The 19,752-nt window shown below is 32.5% G+C and overlaps 2 protein-coding genes across 2 annotated transcripts; both read left to right on the forward strand.

The window, feature by feature from the left end:
- The first annotated feature begins 2,235 nt into the window (after window positions 1–2,235).
- LOC106463061 (histone-lysine N-methyltransferase SETMAR-like) lies at window positions 2,236–2,904 on the forward strand. The gene has a single exon (XM_013923031.1). It carries the CDS (start codon window positions 2,236–2,238, stop codon window positions 2,902–2,904), a length of 669 nt encoding a protein of 222 aa, XP_013778485.1.
- An 876-nt stretch (window positions 2,905–3,780) lies between these two features.
- LOC106463065 (DNA fragmentation factor subunit alpha-like) lies at window positions 3,781–19,519 on the forward strand. Its single transcript, XM_013923034.2, has 6 exons — window positions 3,781–4,006; window positions 6,979–7,072; window positions 9,842–10,015; window positions 11,877–12,004; window positions 14,612–14,796; window positions 18,418–19,519. Exons 1-6 carry the CDS (start codon window positions 3,995–3,997, stop codon window positions 18,719–18,721), a joined length of 897 nt encoding a protein of 298 aa, XP_013778488.1. The 5' UTR covers window positions 3,781–3,994; the 3' UTR covers window positions 18,722–19,519.
- The last annotated feature ends 233 nt before the right edge of the window (window positions 19,520–19,752 follow it).

The following is a 19,752-nucleotide window of genomic DNA, read 5'->3' on the forward strand; positions in this document are numbered from 1 at the left end:
ACAACGTTCTAAATGATAGATAAACCCTTTGTTGACCAATGTAAGTCTAAATTAAATATATAGAAAAAGTTTTTTTGTTGATTTTAAAGGATTAAGAAATATTCAGTGTTGCCCCCATCCAGTTAACAATGCATAGGCCTAAATTAAGTACACGTTTTATTTGTTAAAGTATGTACACACAATAGTATATAATCAATATTGAAATAAAAATTACAAATACGATAATGAATGTAGGACTTTCCAGACATGCAGTTTTAGGCCTAATATCTATGACACAAAGCGTGACTTCAATAAATAGCTGTCAACCTCTAATACCCACGAATGAGTGAGAAAATTAAAAAGCCGGGGTTGTTGCTTTTCTATTTTTTATCTTAATATTCATAAAACAAAGTCAAAAGCACTGATAAAAAAATGCCATCACCACATTATTAGTACACCATCACCACACTAGGGTTATTTAGAAATCACCCTCCACCTTGTACGTCGAGATTAGCTAATATATATATCCAGTATTTACGCTTGCTAATATATATATATCTATGAACTCTATAACTCACTGTACAGTTCATGCACATTTTATGTAAAAAAAAACTTGCATTAAAACAATAGTTTCTCGATTTTCTTCTTCATACAAAATCATTATTTGTATCTGATCATTAAGCCTATCGTATATTTCTTCATGCTAAGCCTTAGTTTTAATTTTACGAAAATATATTTATTTAACTGAATATGACTTACTGTTGGATTCCTCTGAATCTGATGTAATATCTAGAATCTATTCATTTAATTATCAATTATTTTCAAGCCATGTCTTGAAGCGTCGAAAATGCACAAAAAAGAAAACTTCGACGGTGTGCGCCAGGCTCCTTCTAGCGGCTTGCGCCCGACACCTTATTTCTTATCGTATGATCAAGCAGTAGGTCGGCCTAGAATAGGGTTATGCCTAAGTAACGACGCCTACATTTTTACATTTGAAAATTTTATTTACTTTATCGTTGATGATATTCTGAAAAGCAAAATGCTGATCCCGATGACGACTTGATCTTCTAGTTCCATGTTTTTGTGAGAGATTGAGTTATTTTGTCTTTCAATATCATGCAGTCCTTGGTGTTTGCACTGTTGTAACTGGCTGAACGGTTACACTGTGCATCGAAAATAATTCTTACTGGACGATTCAGGCACGATGTATGGGTACTTTTTTGTCTATTATGGTTTCAATTTAGTATTATACTTTGCAGCACCTTGATATTTGGTTAGTTTTAGTTGTTTTTATGTTGATGGACCGTTAGATACCAAACCACTTTCATTCATCTTGTTTACTAGATTGACAAAAAATGGCGTGCACTTGATTATATGTGATAGCCCATTTCATTGGTTATAAGGCGAACACAGAACCAATCACTCGACGCTATACACATTCACTGCAACTATATATTTTAGACTGATTATATCTTCGCTACCCAGGGGCGTCCAGAGCCAGCCCAGGCCCGGGGTCAGTAATATCATCTGGCCCCCTTTCATTCTATTTATTAACTTTTGATGAGTTTTCATAAAGGAAATTTAGGTGACAAATTTCTTCTTGAATCCATGGAAAAGCAGTAGTCATTTTAGCTCATTTTAATTAAGTAATATGCATTTCTAGTACGCTTTGGAATATCACACTGCCTGGCTTCGGGGCAGCTGCCCCTCTCCCTGTCGCTACCCATTTCGCACAGTTGAAGTAAAATGCTAGGATTGTTCTTACATTACATGATTAATATCATATGTTTAAAAAAAGAAATTAAACATTGGAAACCGTGAGATTTTAGCAGCCAGGCTTGAGAGGGTGATCTGCGTTCAAAATGCATAACTCTCACGCAGTAACGTCACCCATTGAAATATTGGACACAAAAACTAAATTATTGTCCATCCTGGATCCCTCAGGTTAGGCCTGTACACGACATGTTTAAATTTATTTTAGAATGAGCTTTACTTTGAGTTTTATCTTGGTAGTTGTTTCGGTATGAATCCAGAGATTGTGGTTCGTAGGAAACCGGGGGTGTTCAGAAATATCAGGTCATCCCATAAGTTCTGTCCGGATTTTAATTCTTTGAAATTTACTAGTAATTTAGAATGTTTAATGGAAATAAAAAATATTTATATATTATACATATGTATTTGGACATATTTAAACTTATTAAATTTTATTTTACATAATAAAGTATTTCAAATGTCACTGATTAAAGCCCTTTGAACATGGAAGTATCTAAGGAACATTTGAGGCATATAATGCTTTATGAGTTTAAAAAAGGGAACTCTCCAGCCGGAGCGACTCGAAATATTCACTCAGCTTATGGAGAAGAATGCCTGAATGAAAAAACTTGCAGAAGATGGTTTGCAAAATTCAGAAGTGGAAATTTCACCCTTGAAGATGAAGACCGAACAGGACGTCCAGTTGAGTTTGATGATATGCTCCTTGTGCCATCACTTGATGAAAATTCTGCAGTATCAGTTAAAGAATTGGCAATGAAGCTTGGTTCAAACCATACAACTGTTCATCGTCATCTTCAACAACTTGGAAAGGTTCCTAAACTTGGAAAATGGGTGCCTCATGAATTGTCTGAAGTGAACCGTAAATCGCGAGTTGAGATCTGCTCTTCTCTTCATTTTCGTGACCTTATTTCGCCCTTTTTGGATAGATTTGTGACTGGTGATGAAAAATGGTGGTTTAGTAATGGGGAAAAGGCCCAACCACAACCGAAAATGGAACTTCATGCGAAGAAGGTTCTTCTCTCTATCTGGTGGGATTGCAAAGGAATTATTCACTTTGAGTTGCTGCCAACTAATGCGACAATCAATGCTCAAGTCTATTGTCAGCAATTAGAGCGTTTGAACGCGGCTTTAAAGAAAAAAGACCTGTTTTAGTGAATCAAAGAGGAGTGGTGTTTCATCAGGAAAATGCAAGACCCCACACTGCAAAAATCACGTCCCAGAAGATTGAAGAACTTGGTTGGGAGAAAATTCCTCATCCGCCTTATTCTCCCGACCTTGCTCTTTCAGACTACCATTTGTTCCGTAGTTTACAGAATCATTTGGATGGATTAACTCAAACAAGCCATGATGAGGTCGAAACTGACATTTCAGAGTTCTTCTCTTCGAAACCGAAAGAGATTTTAGTAGTGGGATTAAAAAGCTTGTAAGTAGATGAAAAGAAGTCATAAATAATCATGGAAACTACATTGATGATTAAATTTCAATAAAATGTAAGATTTGATCACTTGTTTTCTTTATTTAAAATCCGGACAGAACTTATGGGATGACCTGATAGATTGCTCTTTCCCCTGAATGAGGTTTGAATAGGGTGTATTATAAATACATGGCAACAATGACGTTGAAGCTAATTCCCAAGAGATCTATTCCCGAAACATTCATTTAGTGCGCGGTTAGCAAGAAAAAGAGAAAGGGGTGTGATAAATATGGTTTATAGCTAAAATTGTTAATTTGGAACACTCTCATATTTCTGTGCGGCTGTATAGCAAAAACTGCCTTCACAAATAAGTGGTTTTAACGAACATTCAGGGTATTTTTTTTTTTTTTTATTTTTTTGCTTATTGTGTTTTAACTCGGTGATATGCTAAATTGGCTTTTATGTTTTTTGTAATTTGTATTTTAGGTAATATAATTTTTTTCCACTAACAAATACCGCGCAAATAAAACTTTACTGACTGTCCAACAAAGGGAAAAGCTGTACACGAATTCTTTCTGTCAATTAAACAAACACCACTTTTAAACATTATCGTGGTTGGTTCCCCTTCCGAAAGTCTTTTAGAACAACAGCACCTTATTACCCACAAAATACTTTACACAATTTTTGTGATGAATTTAGACAGCACGTGGTATGCGTACTTTTTGTTTGTGTGGCGCGTTTAAAACTTTTATGTTTAAGTTAAGTATTTGTTTTGAAAATTTGTCATACTAAAATTAAAAACAAACCAATCACTGCAAGATTGAGATCATGTCATCTGTAGTAAGTATATGTTTGTTATTTTGTTCATTGCAATTTTTTTCATAGAATCTGGAAATAAATAGAAATGAAAAAGGCAAAGGTTGAAACTAAAACTACTTGTAGTAGTAAAAGTAACCGATGGTAGTTTACATGGAGCATTAAATTGTTAAACTTAATCATAGTGAACCGTTTGTGTGATCTGTTTACTTTTTGCATAAGGTAAGTTTTTCTTTTCTCAGGGGTGAGCATACAAGGACCACCTGTGCTTGTACTTTGTAGAGTTACAACTATAATTTACAAAATACAAGTATTGTATTATTCAATTAGTAAATTAGGAATGTTCAAACTCAAAGTTGTAAATTCCCAGTCAAGAGAGAGAACTTGATAAGTGTATTAGCATTAGGCCTACTCAAACTCTAATTACTGTGTTTTGTTAGTAGTAGTACTGATGCAGTGTGTGGATGGGGGAAAAAAAGTTGTGTTAAATTTTAAATCAAAATACTGTTTAAAATAAAATGATATACTACACTGTTAGTTTCAAGCAAACAAAATAAAATCATCATATTAGATGTCACGTTCAGTTTGTTGTACTGCACATTTTTAATCTACAAGTACAAGAAACATTGAACTACCTGACAAAGAGCATTTGCTCAAAGGCAAAGCAAAGTATTAAATAATTTTACTTTAACAGTGTTTTAACAGTATTTGTCAACTTCAGTTTTATTTCCTGTTTTCCCCCAATGTATGTGATTTTGGTTTTCCTTCCATTGACAAGTACTGCAATGCTAAAACTAAAAGTAGTTTAGTGCAAAATTCATAAAAACTCGGAACAGTGCCCATATAAATCATACAGTAATTATTGGAATGATTTTTCCATTAGTCCACTTAAATGATAAGTCACTTTATTTGTAAACTTACTGCTTATAATATAACACTTGTGGGCCCTGTTGAGGCTGTCCTATTCAAATTAAACAAAACAAATTCAAATCCAGCCCTGATAATTTAAATATTTATCAAGCCTTCCTTTATACACTTACATTTACTACATCCTGCACACTCAAAAGCCAACCACCCTAAGAGAAATGTAACTGTCTTAAAGTGAAGATGACTCCTACCCCTAACAAAATTAATATTTATGCTTTAATGTCTTACCATTCTCTCATTGATTAATATAAAAAAAAATGATGCATTAATACTATCAGTTTTCTTAATAATGTTTTACACTTCAACCAGATCCCCCCTCTTTTTTTTATTACAAGAGAAAATTTCAGAACTTTTAATCTATCCTTGTGTAATAACTTATATGTTTGTATTATTAGTAAAAATTTAAGAAAAAAATAGAACTTAGTAATCCAGTCAACTTAAATTATCAGAAATATGCCTTTCCTTATTATCCCTCAGAGGCCGTACCTCATCTGAACGCTTTGCATACCCTTGATATATTTAAAAAAAAAAAAACTTACTGTTACTTTTTACATTTTCAGCCAACCTTTTTTTTTCATACTTACTTTTTTGATTGCGTAATATCCTATTTAATTTTCTACATTCCCTGTTTATGGCAGTCAGTGTGAATTTTTACCAGTATATATAACTGTGCAAAATTCATGGTCACTGTATTATATTTACATTGGCCATAACTGTGAATAGGGTATGCTGTTTATGTGGTTAGTTAAAATTAACTATTTAACTATGTAGTGTTTAACATATTAATTACTCTTATACCCATTACTTGAAAGAAAATTAATTTTGAAAACCATTAAAAATGTTTGGGTAAACTTAAAGCAAAAATAAAATGTTTTGAGTTTGTGTAATGAATGTTTATTTTAATGTCATTTTGAAACTTATAATATTTGATGTGCACTTTTTAATTTAATGTTTGTAACAGCTGTGCCTTTAACTTGAAATATAAATTTTTGCTCAGTGAATATTTGTTGGACTTGGGGATTAGTTTTCTATATGTTGGGAGAAGTTGGTAGCCAGGACGTTCTTGATATCTAAAAGGAGCTTGCTTGGAGTGCTGCTAGTATTTTTAAATATACACATACTGAGCTTTTGGGTTTTATGAGTTAATCATCACAAAGTTTACCAAAAGAAAGTTAACGACAATCAGTTTATATTTTTCTTTTTTTTTCTAAATATTCATTTTTTGCAGCATTTATAATGTAAACTACCATTAACACACTACACTGGTGTACGTATACTGTAAAAGGACAGATTTTTTTATATTGTTTATATACAGTTTCATAAACTAGAATAACCGAGTTCACAAATTTACTAGAAAGAAATGCATTTCATTTACATTGGTTAAGATTTCAAGATCAGTTTAATTAAAATATTCTTCATGTTACACATTATAATCAATGTTACACATTTGAAACTGAACATTTTAGAAGCTTTGCATTAGAAAAAGAAAAAAAAAGTAAATTCAAAAACTGGAAAATCGTATATATTTTATCTTAATAACTAAGTTCACAAACCTGTTGAAAAGAGAGATATTCTCCTTGTGAGATAAGACTTACAGATCACTTATGAACTAAAATTTTCTTCAGGTTAAACATTTCAAATCAGAAGGCTTTAAAGGAATGTGTCTTATAATGGGAACAGTAAATCTTGTTATCTATTAGTCTGTGTGTGAGTCTGTTGGTAGCTTGGTAATGTAGTGCTAAGTAGAGCAAAGCAAACATTTTTTTTTATAGATTCCATGTCACTAGACCCCCAGAAGTTAAAGGATTAGCTTTATTTGTACCAAAGCATTTAGCTTTTCTACTGTTTACCCTTTATACAAGTCTCTAGCAACTTGCTCATAAATTTTGCTGAAATGTTACTATCATTAAAGACTAGTCCAAAAACAAGAGTGTCAGAAATCATGCTTTAATGCTAGGTACTGCCCACTTCCACCTACTATTAGCATATCTCTGGGTGTATCTGTTAAACATGTATGAATAATTTACTCTGGTTTCCTCTATTCTATTTATATTGTTTTGTCATTGTAGAGTCCAAAAAATCATCCTTATAAAGTATGGAGCTCCGACAGGCAAACAAAAAAAGCTGTGGTTGCTTCGTCTCTAGAGGAGCTAAGAAAAAAGGGTAAATTAAAAAAATATTGTGTAAACATTTTTATAGTCTTATAATTATATATGAAAAATAAATCTGGTTTTTATTTCAGATAATATAAAACATGAAATAATTGCCTTGAATTGTGCTCTATTCTGCAAGTCTAGCTGAGCATGTAAACAAAAGCTCTGATGTGTTTGTTGTTTCTGTCGGCATGAAAGTTTTTACTAATGTTTGTTTTAATGGTAACAATTTTATCTCGGGTTAGAAATCTACAAGTTAACTTGTGGAATTGTTTGGCTAAACTGTGGTATCCACTGTTTGATTTCTTATAAATTGATGTTGGATAGATATATGCTGTTGATTTTTTTATTTCATTTTGTGTAAAATGACCAATAATTTTGATAGGTTGAATGGCTTTCTTTCACCTTGTTTTAAGACATTCTTATTTTCTTCCCAGTTCCAGAAGGCAGAAGTTTGTAGATGATAATGAATTAATGGGTATTGTATTAAAGATGCTGTAATTATGCAGAGATTTGGACTATTTAGTGAGCTGGGCAAACATCTGACAAATGCTTTTTAATCTTACTGAAAATAAGAATATGTATATTATTGTAGTTTTCACCTCTTAACCTTGATGAGGAAACCAGATGAAGTTGATAAGGTAAAAATCTGGACACAAGGATAGGTTAAGATCTCTGAAATTGTTTTTTCATGAAGAAAGAAGAATTAGATGGGGATCTGATTGAGGTTTTAAAGCATTAAGGAAATTTACACTATTGATGCATCATCCTTCGTCATAGTTAATGGTGAGATTGGTAGGATGATAGGGGTGTGTGCATAAATATAAATTTTAACAGGGTAGGAGTCATCTTCAGTTAAGATAGCTTTATTTTTTTCTAATACGGTGGTTAACCTTGGAATGAGTTGCCTTCAGATGTGGTGGATGTTATTAGTTTATGGGTGTTTAAGGGAAAGCTTGGTAAATATTTCAATCATAAGTACTGACTTTTAAGTGGTTGATGTAATGTTGATGGACCAAAAGGACCCTTGATGTTCCTTGAATGTTACATAATAAGGCAAACAGGATTTGAGTTTGTATACTTAAATACCGAATACAAGTTAAAAGAAAGAATCCTGGAGTAGTGATAGATAAGTCACTCAAGGCACTGAAGCAGTGCATTGTTGCTAGGAGTAAAGCTAAAAGAATTTTACAGTGTATTTATATCTATAATGATACAAGTCTAAAAATGTAGTTATCTCTATGCAAATTGCTATTGAGGCCTTACTTGAAATACTAGTTATAGGTTTGGTATTCGTATTTAAGAAAGAATATTGACTTTTTGGAAAGGGTTCAGAAGATTACTACTAGGATGATCCTGGAGAAGGAAGGATTATCTGACAGGTTTAGATAAAAATCTTTTAACTTATTTTCTCTGTCAAATGAAGGTAAGAGGTGATGTTACTGAAAATTGCAAAATTGTGTGTGGGATTTATCAGCTGAAATCCTCTGAGTTCTATATGCTATATTAGGAAGCTAATAGGGATTTATCAGATGAAAGCCCCTGACCTCTATATGCTATATTAGGAAGATAATAGGGATTTATCAGATGAAAGCCTCTGAGTTCTATATGCTATATTAGGAAGATAATAGGGATTTATCAGATGAAAGCCTCTGAATTATATATATACTGTATTAGGAAGATAACAGGGATTTATCAGATGAAAGCCTCTTGAGTTCTATATTCTATATTAAGAAGATAATAGGGATTTATCAGATGAAAGCATCTTGAGTTCTATATTCTATATTAAGAAGATAACAGGGATTCATCAGATGAAAGCGTCTGAGTTCTATATTCTATATTAAGATGATAACATGGATTTATCAGATGAAAGCATCTTGAGTTCTATATGCTGTATTAAGAAGATAACATGGATTTATCAGATGAAAGCCTCTTGAGTTCTATATGCTATATTAGGAAGATAACATGGATTTATCAGATGAAAGCATCTTGAGTTCTATACGCTATATTAAGAAGATAACATGGAATTAGTAGATGAAAGCATCTTGAGTTCTATATTCTATATTGGGAAGATGATAAGATGAGAAGACACAAGTTTTAAGATCTGGAAAAAACATGATAGGCTACAGATTAAACAGTTGTTGTTTTTCTAAAAGGGTGATTGACTTGTGGAATGGATTGCTCTCAGTAGTTAACGGGAGCTTAAGATGAGGAATTAATGACTTCCTGACAAATAATGGGAGAGTTTTAATTTTTTTTTCAATTGATGGATACTGTTTAAACATTGTTTGAAAAACTGTATTCAGTTTTGGTCACCTTTTTTTAAGAGAGGGCATTACTTTGTTAGAAAGGGATGAGAAAAGAGTTACCAGGATGATTCCAGGTTTTGAGGAGATAAATCAAAATCTCGAGCCCTGTGCATGAGAGAGACTTGGTAGAACATGAATGAGGATATTAAGAGAGGTAATGTAAAGGCTTAAAATCCATAAATCCAGATGATGTTTTTATAAATTGCAAGTTATAAGATTTGAGTACACAATTTCAAAATATGGAGAACACTACAATAAAGGATCTTAGAGAAGATTGGATAAGTAATTTAGAGATCAGGATCGGATGTAGGAAAAAAAAGGTCGTAGATAATGATGTGGCTCATTTTAAGTATTCAGTTATTCATGTACTGCTGTTGCAGATTAAGTTATATTAAATAACTTGCCATATTTGTCTTGTAATAAGATTTAGAATATTTCAGAAGCCTTCTCTAATAAAATTGTTTCTTAAGGTGCCGAAAAGCTTGGTTATGAACTCCACCCACCATTGAAGGTGGTGTTAGAGTCTGATGGAACAGAAGTGGATGATGAAAATTACTTTCGAACAAGAAATGAAGACACTGTATTCGTATTGCTCCGTGAAAATGAACGGTGGATCCCTACTGGTGTTGAGATGTTAAGGGCGGGTAGGAATTAATTTTTCTATGCACGATATTAATAAAACAAAGTTATTAATTTCCTTCGATAAAGTAAACGTTCAAGTTTATTTCTTCAGTTTTCCTGAAAAAACTGGATATGATCTTACAGTCTTTTTTTTTTTTTAAGCTCCATATTGTACGAAGATGCAAACAATCTGAAAAATTTGTATATGACAATAAGCAATCGTCATGTAATTGCTTTTTTTTTATTTTCGAGGGAATAGGCCAGTGGTTACCAAAGTTGCTAGGAGTGTCGCGAGAGTTTCACCAAACGAAGAATAATTAAGAACATAAAACAAACAAACTACAAATAAAATATTACATGTGGCAGCAGGGGTATTAAATCCAAGGTAAGTGGATTAGAATGTCATCAGTGAAAAAAGTTTGGAAACCACTGGAATAGACTCTCCGAATTTCTCGTCACACTACTACGACCTACTTATTAAAACTGCTTTTCCTATGTCCACCTCTGATCTCTAACATACTCATACACTGTCTTTAATATTGCAGCTTTTACCACTCCTGAAGGCAAGCTATTCCATTGGCCATCTACTTTTATTAAGAGTAACTGCCTTTCAGGAGGCTCGGAAAGTTTGAGTACATTACGTGTGTAAAGCCCGCTTAGTTGAAGTTAAGTTAGAAATAGCTTCGGGAAACTATTGGAGGGGGATAATAACAGATTAGGAGAAAAACTGAAAGAAGTAAGACAGGAAATGGATAGAGTTAGGGTAAAGGCTTGCCTTGCGGAAGAGCGAAAATGGGAGTACTGGGTTCACGAAAATGTACAGCAGTAGAAAGGTTAATGTTGTAGAGACAGATTCAGGTACGAGTCTCCACTATATTTAAACAATTAAATGCCTCTATTGAGGAATGAAAGGTTTACTTAGATGAGAAGTTTTGTAGTGGAGAGTGTAGAAAAACTAGGACTAGAATTTACTTGCCAGGTGCTACAGTACAAGACATTATAAACAATGTTAACAGTTTAGATAATGGTACCGAAAAGTTGTCATCCAGTGAGGCAGTGGTAAGTTTATGGACTTGCAATGCGAAAACCTGGGGTTTGATTCCCCGTGGTGGACACAGCAGATAGCCAAATGTGGCTTTACTCGAAACGAAACAAATCAAGGTGTATTCTCTTCTTGTAACGAGTGTACCAAGGAAAATCTTGCCTTACTATTTATTTATTTTTTGAGGATTTATCTGTTATCTGGACAGTGGGAAGGATTTAGACTTGGTGTACTTAGATTTTGAAAAAGTTTTTGGTAAGGTCCCACACAAAAGATTAGCCAAGTTAATCACATCAGGAGGGGTTGGAGAAGGGTAAGTTAATTGGATTTCAGAGTTCTTGGGTGGGAGAAAGCAAAAAGATAGTATTAATGAAGTACAAATTCTTAACTATACATGATTTGTGGTAGGAGTAATTAGTTTTGCTGTAATTAAACTTGTGTTCTTAGGGTTGTTTCTTTTCACTTATTCACTGTTTAATATGGTAATGTTTTTTCTTTTACGCGTGTTATTCAAACTGGGGGACAACTATAGGGTAACAAGTGAAATGTTTTGTCAAGTTATAGTTTTTCCATCAAGTAAACTGTAATATTTTGAGTGGAAAAATAGGAATTTCATAGTTGAGGAATCAAACAAATATTGTCTTCTTATATGTTATTAGTAGCTACAAAGTTAGATTACAGAGTTTTGTTTTTAAAGGTTAATGATAACCATAAATCAGAAAAGTTCGTTATTTTAAACAATGAGAAAGTATTTCAACTTAGTTTAATTTTAAAGTTACCTTAATAGCTTCTTCTTCTTTTTTTGTAGCCAATTACTTGGTAAAGAATACTTTATTTTACAGGACAGGATGTTGTGGATGCTCCAGAAGTTTTGACTGCCAACTTTGCATCCAATTGTCTTGAGGAAATATTGAGTTACCTGAGGAAAGATGTTGCTCTAATCTTTATGTTGAAAGAAGCGCAACTTGAGGTATTTAATATAAATCAATCTATATGTTGAAAGAAGCGCAACTTCAGGTATTTAATATAAATCAATCTTTATGTTGAAAGAAGCGCAACTTGAGGTATTTAATATAAATCAATCTTTATGTTGAAAGAAGCGCAACTTGAGGTATTTAATATAAATCAGTGATTTTTGTTTTCTGGAGGAATATCAAAAGTATCTTGAATTTGGGATGATTGAGAGAATCTACAGTTGAGGCTTTCTTTTTGTATGTATACGTTTATTAGAGGTGTACATTAAAGGCCTCGTAGGCTACCATTCCCAGATCTTCATTGTTTGTGCTGTCTCGATCAAAGTGTAAAATCAATATGACTTTCTACTCTTAACTTGAAGATATGATCATTTATTTGTACGTGGATATAGCTTTATTTAGATTGTGTTTTCTTGTATTTGTATTGACTATATATAAGTTTTAAACTGTTAAAGAGTTTTCTGTCTTTCCAAAAGCATTATGTCGTATGGGTGTATGTGTGAATACTGTATGAATCAGGGCAAATGTGTATTCATTTAACAGGTTCTATCTTATTAATAATTGACCACTAAGTTTATTAAGTTTTCAAAACAGATATACTTAACCCTACAATGGGATTAAGTAAGTCTATGTACTTGTAATATTTATATACTATATAACTGTTCCTAAAGACTTCTTTGCAGTCTTTATACAAAACTAGATATTTCTACATCAGTTTTATTTTGATGTAGTAAAGGTTGCACACAGTGTCATTAGTTGGTGGATGTTTACCAGTGTTTTATGGGAAAAATTAAAAATTACTTGAAGTTGATGGGAAGTTCCTTTAAAAGTTCAGTGCTAGTATATCATGTGGTCTACAAAGATATTTACACTAAAGCGTGCAGTCTACACTAATACTATCATCATCATCATCACTGTTTTAACCTTCATTTATTTACAATTGGCACCAGTTATTATAAATAACACTTTTAAACTAATAAAGTACAAAATATTATCATATAATGTTTTGGGGCAAATATAATCGGAATGAAATAAGTTCCAACAATCAAAACTGACACAATTATAACCTAAATTTAAGGTTCTCTTTTGGAACACACAACTTATTAAATTATTATTATTTGCTGAACAAAAACACGGATAGATACAAATTATTTAGCAAGAAATTACGTTTTAATGAAGCATTAAAACGGTGATGATGACAGTATCTTTGTAAACCGCACGCTATAGTAGCACCAAACATTCTTTGTTTATGGAACTATGCATTTCAAAATGTGTGTGAGAATTGAAACTAAAGTATTTTGTGTATTAATTTCTTAAACTGCGGGCAGTGTGATTTGCTTACTGTAGTGTTTCTCAACAGTAGTTTGCGAGAGTACTTCAGGGGGTTCACGAGTCTTGTCCAAAAATTTCATAAAAATATAAAAAAAAACATGATTTATAGAATGAAAAATATTTTCTGCAAAATTAAATTTATATGAACTAACACATTTAATTTTGGAATACAGATTTTCATGTACATAGAATCTTTTTTTTTTTCAAAACAAAAAAACATTTAGTGGTCTGCGGAAATATTTAAAATTAAAGGGCGTCCTCAAGTTACTGAAGTTTGAGAACTGTTCACTTACTGCACACACAAAAAAATATTTAAGAATTTCTTGCGTGTGTATTTGGTGACTATTTGCTGTAATCATAATTTTTGTACAAACTTTAAATATGTTATATAATGAAGTATACAGTAATAGATCAAAATAAATCACAAAATTCCAAGTTGTATTTAAGTATGCATAATATATATATAAAGATCATTTTACACTTTTAATTCATTATTGTTATTAAATATTTTTGCATTTTTCATTCAAGGGAATTCATTGGAAAACTTGTTGAAATACAATTTATTCAAATAAAACAAAATTTCTGTAGTAAATACCGAAATAATGTGTTTCAGTTTATAAAGGACTTTATAGATAAGGCACATGTACGTGCCATTTGAGCACATAATTTTAAAACATCCAGTATTTTTTGTATAACTAGTAAAATACAAAGACATACATTTTAAAGATAAAAAGAAGAAAATATTCGCGTGCATTTTCATGCTTTCCTGACACAAATGTCAGACACGACCTGTAACCTTCAACTGGATAGCTTAATGCCTTTTAGAGATTTCTAGACTGTACCATACATCTCTGAAACTTCCTGAAGGGTTTTTGTTTTACCCCTCCTGCACATGCTCTTTTCACACATTGCCTATCCCTCATGATGACATAACTGATAAGTAAGAATAATTTTTGCTTAATTTGTATTTGAGTATCATTGAAGAAAAGGTCAAGTAAAAAACGCAAGTCGTCTGACACGAGAACCAATTTTTAAATGTCACTCATTTAACATTATATTGATGTGATTAATCGTTTAATTAATATCATTAATTAAAAAACTAATTTTTAATTTGGATTCAAGGTGGTTACACTAATAAGAGTTCTTCTTGTGTATAAGGAATGGGATTTATATTTTTTAATTAGGGCTCAAAACATGGAATAGAACATTCATCATTGTAGCGATATGATGTTTCGGTACATGAATAAAAAAAAACATTTCTTTTTGTGTAGTTGGTTGCTGACATGAATATAGATGAACATGCCATTAGCCGGGCTGACAGAGACTTTCTGTTTCATCTTCAAGGAGCTTGTGACAGAATCCTGATTGATAGAAAGGAAGCTGAAGATACTAAGACTTTACTAGGTCTCCTGAAGCAAACCTCTGATGAAGTTGATAGTGCTACTGCACCAAAAAGGTTGTTTTTTAAACCATGTCAGGAATATAAGGATTTCAAAATAAAGAATAAGAAATACTTAATCATCTCTAAAAAAAATAATTAAGTTTTAACTTGAATATCTAAATAAATATGAAAAAGCAAACTAATTTAGAACATTTTTTTAAACTTGATTTTATGGATGACACAACTTGGAAAATGTTGAAACAATACATATATTTATAAACATTAATCTATTCCAGTACTAACTAAAAACGAAGTTTCATGTTTTATACTCTAATTCTGCGTAATTCAAGTTTCTAACAATAGATGGGTTAATTATTGCATTTGAAATAACAGTAAATAGTTTAGTGTACTTGCCGTAGAATTCTCTACAGATGAAGACATCATCATAATATGCCGAGTGGACGTTGACTTAATACCATGACCACTCACCATTCTAATCTTATCTCAAACATTTTCTTGTAGAGTTTAATGAGGTTCAACATCTGATTGTAACCCTTTTTGGGTTAAGTGATTAATGCAGATATCTTGAACTGTCCCTATCTTTTTTGTTTGTACTGCATCTGAGTTCAGACTGTCTCATGGGATTAGTGTGCAGGCTTCTTGAAGGTTCCGAGTTCACAGTATTTTGACTTAACCCTCTCTGTACTGCATCTGCGTTCAGACTGTCTCAAATATTAGGCATGCTTCTGGAAGGTTCTGAGTTTACAGTATTTTGACTTAACCCTTTCTGTACTGCATCTGAGTTCAGACTGTCTCATGGGATTGGTGTGCAGGCTTCTGGAAGGTTCCGAGTTCACTGTATTTTGACTTAACCCTTTCTGTACTACATCTGTGTGTTCAGACTGTCTCATGGGATTGGTGTGCAGGCTTCTGGAAGGTTCCGAGTTCACATTATTTTGACTTAACCCTTTCTGTACTGCATCTGAGTTCAGACTGTCTTATGGGATTGGTGTGCAGGCTTCTAGAAGGTTCCAAGTTCACAGTATTTTGACTTAACCCTTTCTGTACTGCAGAGCACTTTTCAGTCGTGTGTTCACCTGCGTATCAAATTTCGTATATTAAGTAAAAATAATTGTTATAACTCTGTCGATTTCAACACCTTTAACTCAAAACAAACAAACTGATTGGATGGATAAGGTGGAACTTTCTGATCATCATAGATATTATATTATGTTTGTTTTAAAGTTTATGAAATATGATAAATTAGTTCTACTATGAGGAGAAAAATCAAGAAATAACAGTAACTATCCTCCAGTCCAGAAAGGAGTAATAGCTCTAATTATATGTACTTCTTGTCCAAGATTTTAGCAGAAACCGATCGTGTTTGTGAAACATTCTTATTCAGCATTATACCCTAATATTTGATAATAATAAATGTGAATATGCAAGTTATCAGTGTCATTAATTCTAATGTGAAAATCTGATTAGTAAATGTCTTAAATAAAATTGATAATAATGATAATTCACATGATTAATCAAGTTTACACCACAACAGATGTTGTATCCTGACCGGGCTGATGGGCCTTAGTATTGGCGAAAAGCCTCATCGGCACTGGATGTGGTAGACTTAGTGTGTTAACATGTTATAATGTATACTTCTTTGTTTTTACTCATAGAATTTGATCTAGATATTTATTGGTATGGAAAATCTTTCGGACATGGTAAGCCTGTAACTAGAACGGTTGATGCTCCTTCCTGTAAAAGGTTTTAGCCACATTTACTATTCAGTCAGGTTTTGTATTGTGCTTAGGTATTCTTCAAAGCTCTTTTTTTAATCTCCTTATTTACCATTTTGACTAGTAAGGATGTGTCAACCTGTTCTAGTAGAAATCTCCTTACTTACCATTTTGACTAGTAAGGATGTGTCAACCTGTTCTAGTAGAAATCTCCTTATTTACCTTTTTGACCAGTAAGGATGTGTCAACCTGTTCTAGTTTTCTGCTTCTGTTGGTGGGTTTGTTATGAGAATGATATTGGATAGTCTTAGTCTTGGCATGGTCTCAGTGCATCATTAAACTATGGGACAGTCCATGAATGGTCATGCTTTCAGCCAACTGTGTCATGTTTCTTCCACTCTTTGTTAGTGTAATGACTCTAACTTATTTCTCAGTCAGGAGTACAGAATATATTTGAAATTTGGTTTTCTTTTTTTTTATAATTAAAATGATTCTTCAATAATATTTGATCAACACATCCATTCTCAGACAAGGATTTTCCCCAGTGTTTTAAAAAAAGGTTGAATATCAGATATGACACGGGCACCAGCATGACGATTGAAGAGTGGCTAATGTTACTCCTGTTTTTAAAAAAGTAATAATGATTCTTCCAAAAAATATAGGTAATTTATCATATTTCTGTAGTTTGAAAAATTTATAGAGAGTCTAATAAAAGAAGCTTTACAAAAATCACTCGGTGAAATATGATAAAAGAAAGCCAACATGGATCCATTGAAATAAAAATCTTGCCTTACTAATCCACTAATGATTTTTGACATTGAAAGGGGTTGGGACATGATGAACTTAAGCTTTCCAAAAAGCTTTTGATAAGGAGCCACACAAAATGTTATCTGAGAAAGTTCCATCTGTAGAGGCTAGAAAAGACCAGTTTATTGGATTGTAGAGTGTTTGGATGGGAGAAACAAAAGGATGTTATTTACTAAGGCTGTTCAAACTGGACCCTTGTTACCAGTGGAATGCCTCAGGGACCAGTGCTTGGGCCTTTGCTTTTACTTATTTACATTAATGATATTTATATAGAGCATAATTAGTAATGTATTTTTAGCTGTTTTAAGGATGGTGAGGTACTACAGAATGACTTGGATCGATTCACTGATTGCAAAACCGATGTTGACTTTGATAATTTTCCTCTTCAAGTTATAGTTACTGTTGCTGTGTTAGTTAAACTACTGAGAGAAAAATGAAAGCCAGTAGAAATTCTAGTATTCAACTTTGCAAATCGAAACAAAATGCTGTAGCCATCTTTTCTAGAACTGATAAAATCTTGTTCCCACCATAGACAGAAGGGGAATCAGCATGTTGTGGAGGGGGTACGTTGATTTGTTTAGTTAGTAATCTCAAAAATCAATCTTCATGCGTAAAGTGGTGTAAGAATGTGATGTAACTTTGATTCTAAAATGTAATTTGGTCCATTGTCTCTATTAAGTTATATTTTCTGCATTTAGTTTATTCTTTTATTGACAATTGGGTAAGAGGTCTAGCTGAAGATAAACATGTATGTATGGAAACCAAGTGATACAATGAGAGCTTCGTAGACCTCACAGAAATTCATGATGTCACGGTATGACATATAGGAATTGATGCCAAAAAGGCTTAGAAATATTTATATCCTATTGCCTCAGAATTGTGATCTGTACTTTGGGGCTGTGGGTGCATTATAAGAGTGATGGTCAAATCCCACCATTCAATTAGAGTTGACCAAAAGTTGGTAGTAGCTACTTTTTAAGAGCAGCCTTCCCTCTAGCCATTAATTCAAAGTTAGGAATGGCTGGTGCAGATAGCCCTTGTGTAGCATTGCCTGAATATTAACAACAAACAAATAAGTCCTTTATAATTACCCAAATAAAATTTGTTTACAAATCTCCACGCTAATCTTGCATATTTTTATTTTCTCTTACAGTCAAACTGAATCCCTTGCCCAGTCTACTTCAGACTCTAAATTATTTAATTCTTTAAGTATAATAAGAACGTGGCAGCAACAAGAATATGGATCAACAAGAAAAGTAGACCCCAAATATGTAGAGGAAAACAAAGTGCAAACACGAAGCCATGATAAGTATGGAACGTCACAAGTTGAAGAAACTGTGCATCAAGTAAGAGGAAAGGCATCAAACAGAAAGAAAAGTGAAACAAGACCAAAAATAGACAGAAAGAGAAAATGTGTAACATCAGGCTCGTCATCGAAAAAAGAGAGAAAAAAATAATATTTAAAAAAAAAGGGTATATTTGTTGTTAAAACTAGGACTAATATTCAGTAAAGAAGCCCATATATATTTGACAGTTACAAAGTTTATGTTTTATCAAGTCTGCCACCAGTTCGTGTTTATCACCGATAAATTATTGCAATTTTGTAACTCAAGCCTTTTTTGTGTTTTTTTTTTTTCGGTCTTACTTTTAAATAAATTCAATGTAATTGTTCTTTTTAGCATTTATATTTGTATAGTGAAATTGATTCAGTGAAACAGGCTGAATATTGGAGATTAATTTTCTTTAATTCATGAAAATAAGCTTGGAATATGAAAGTTAATCTTTTAAAGATCCTAAACCATGAGATAGTAATATATTATTGAAAAAAAATTGTTTTTTTTTCCTGCAATTTAATTTTCTTCATTTTTTTCTGGATTTTGTTTTGGATATTCTTTTTTTGACAAATGTACGACCGTTTTAAGTAGTGAAGCCATAGTTTACAGTATATAAAAATAGCTTCTTTTAATAATATATTTGACATTCCAGCATAATCTGTATGATGGCTAAAAACACTCACAATATTTCCTTCTTTCTTGACAGTACTTTCAGTGAAGGGGTATTTGTTAATCCTATTCCATTGGTTTTGTTATCAATAAAATCTCGTGGCCCTTTATAATGCAAAACCTATAGTTAGAAATACTTAATAAATATTCACCCTCTGTACACTATACCCAACTTACAAAATTCAATTTCCCAAATGATAAATTAACAGTGCTTTCATCTTTTTTTATGGCAGGTTTCAAAATAACTCTACACAAGAACATATCATTATGTGATATCGGACCACAGTGCCTCCTTTTGAGTAGATATAAGTATCACCTGGTGTAAAAAATATGTGATATCAGACCATAGTTCTTCCTTGTGGCAAATACCAGCGTTGTCCAACACATAAATGTACCATGTTGATTGGCCACTTGTATTTTCAAATCATTTAATATTTTAAAATATATTTTATTTTTGATTTTTTTGTACTGCTCCTACAGAGCCA

This window comes from Limulus polyphemus, unplaced genomic scaffold (assembly GCF_000517525.1).
Source record: "Limulus polyphemus unplaced genomic scaffold, Limulus_polyphemus-2.1.2 Scaffold1315, whole genome shotgun sequence".
Taxonomy (NCBI): domain Eukaryota; kingdom Metazoa; phylum Arthropoda; class Merostomata; order Xiphosura; family Limulidae; genus Limulus; species Limulus polyphemus.

Coding starts and splice junctions, on each gene's coding strand:
- LOC106463065 (XM_013923034.2), top strand. Junction 7,073..9,841: donor AGAGGAGCTAAGAAAAAAGG/GTAAATTAAAAA, acceptor TTGTTTCTTAAG/GTGCCGAAAAGCTTGGTTAT. Junction 12,005..14,611: donor TGAAAGAAGCGCAACTTGAG/GTATTTAATATA, acceptor CTTTTTGTGTAG/TTGGTTGCTGACATGAATAT.
- LOC106463061 (XM_013923031.1), top strand. CDS start 2,236: ATGGAAGTATCTAAGGAACATTTGAGGCATATAATGCTTTATGAGTTT.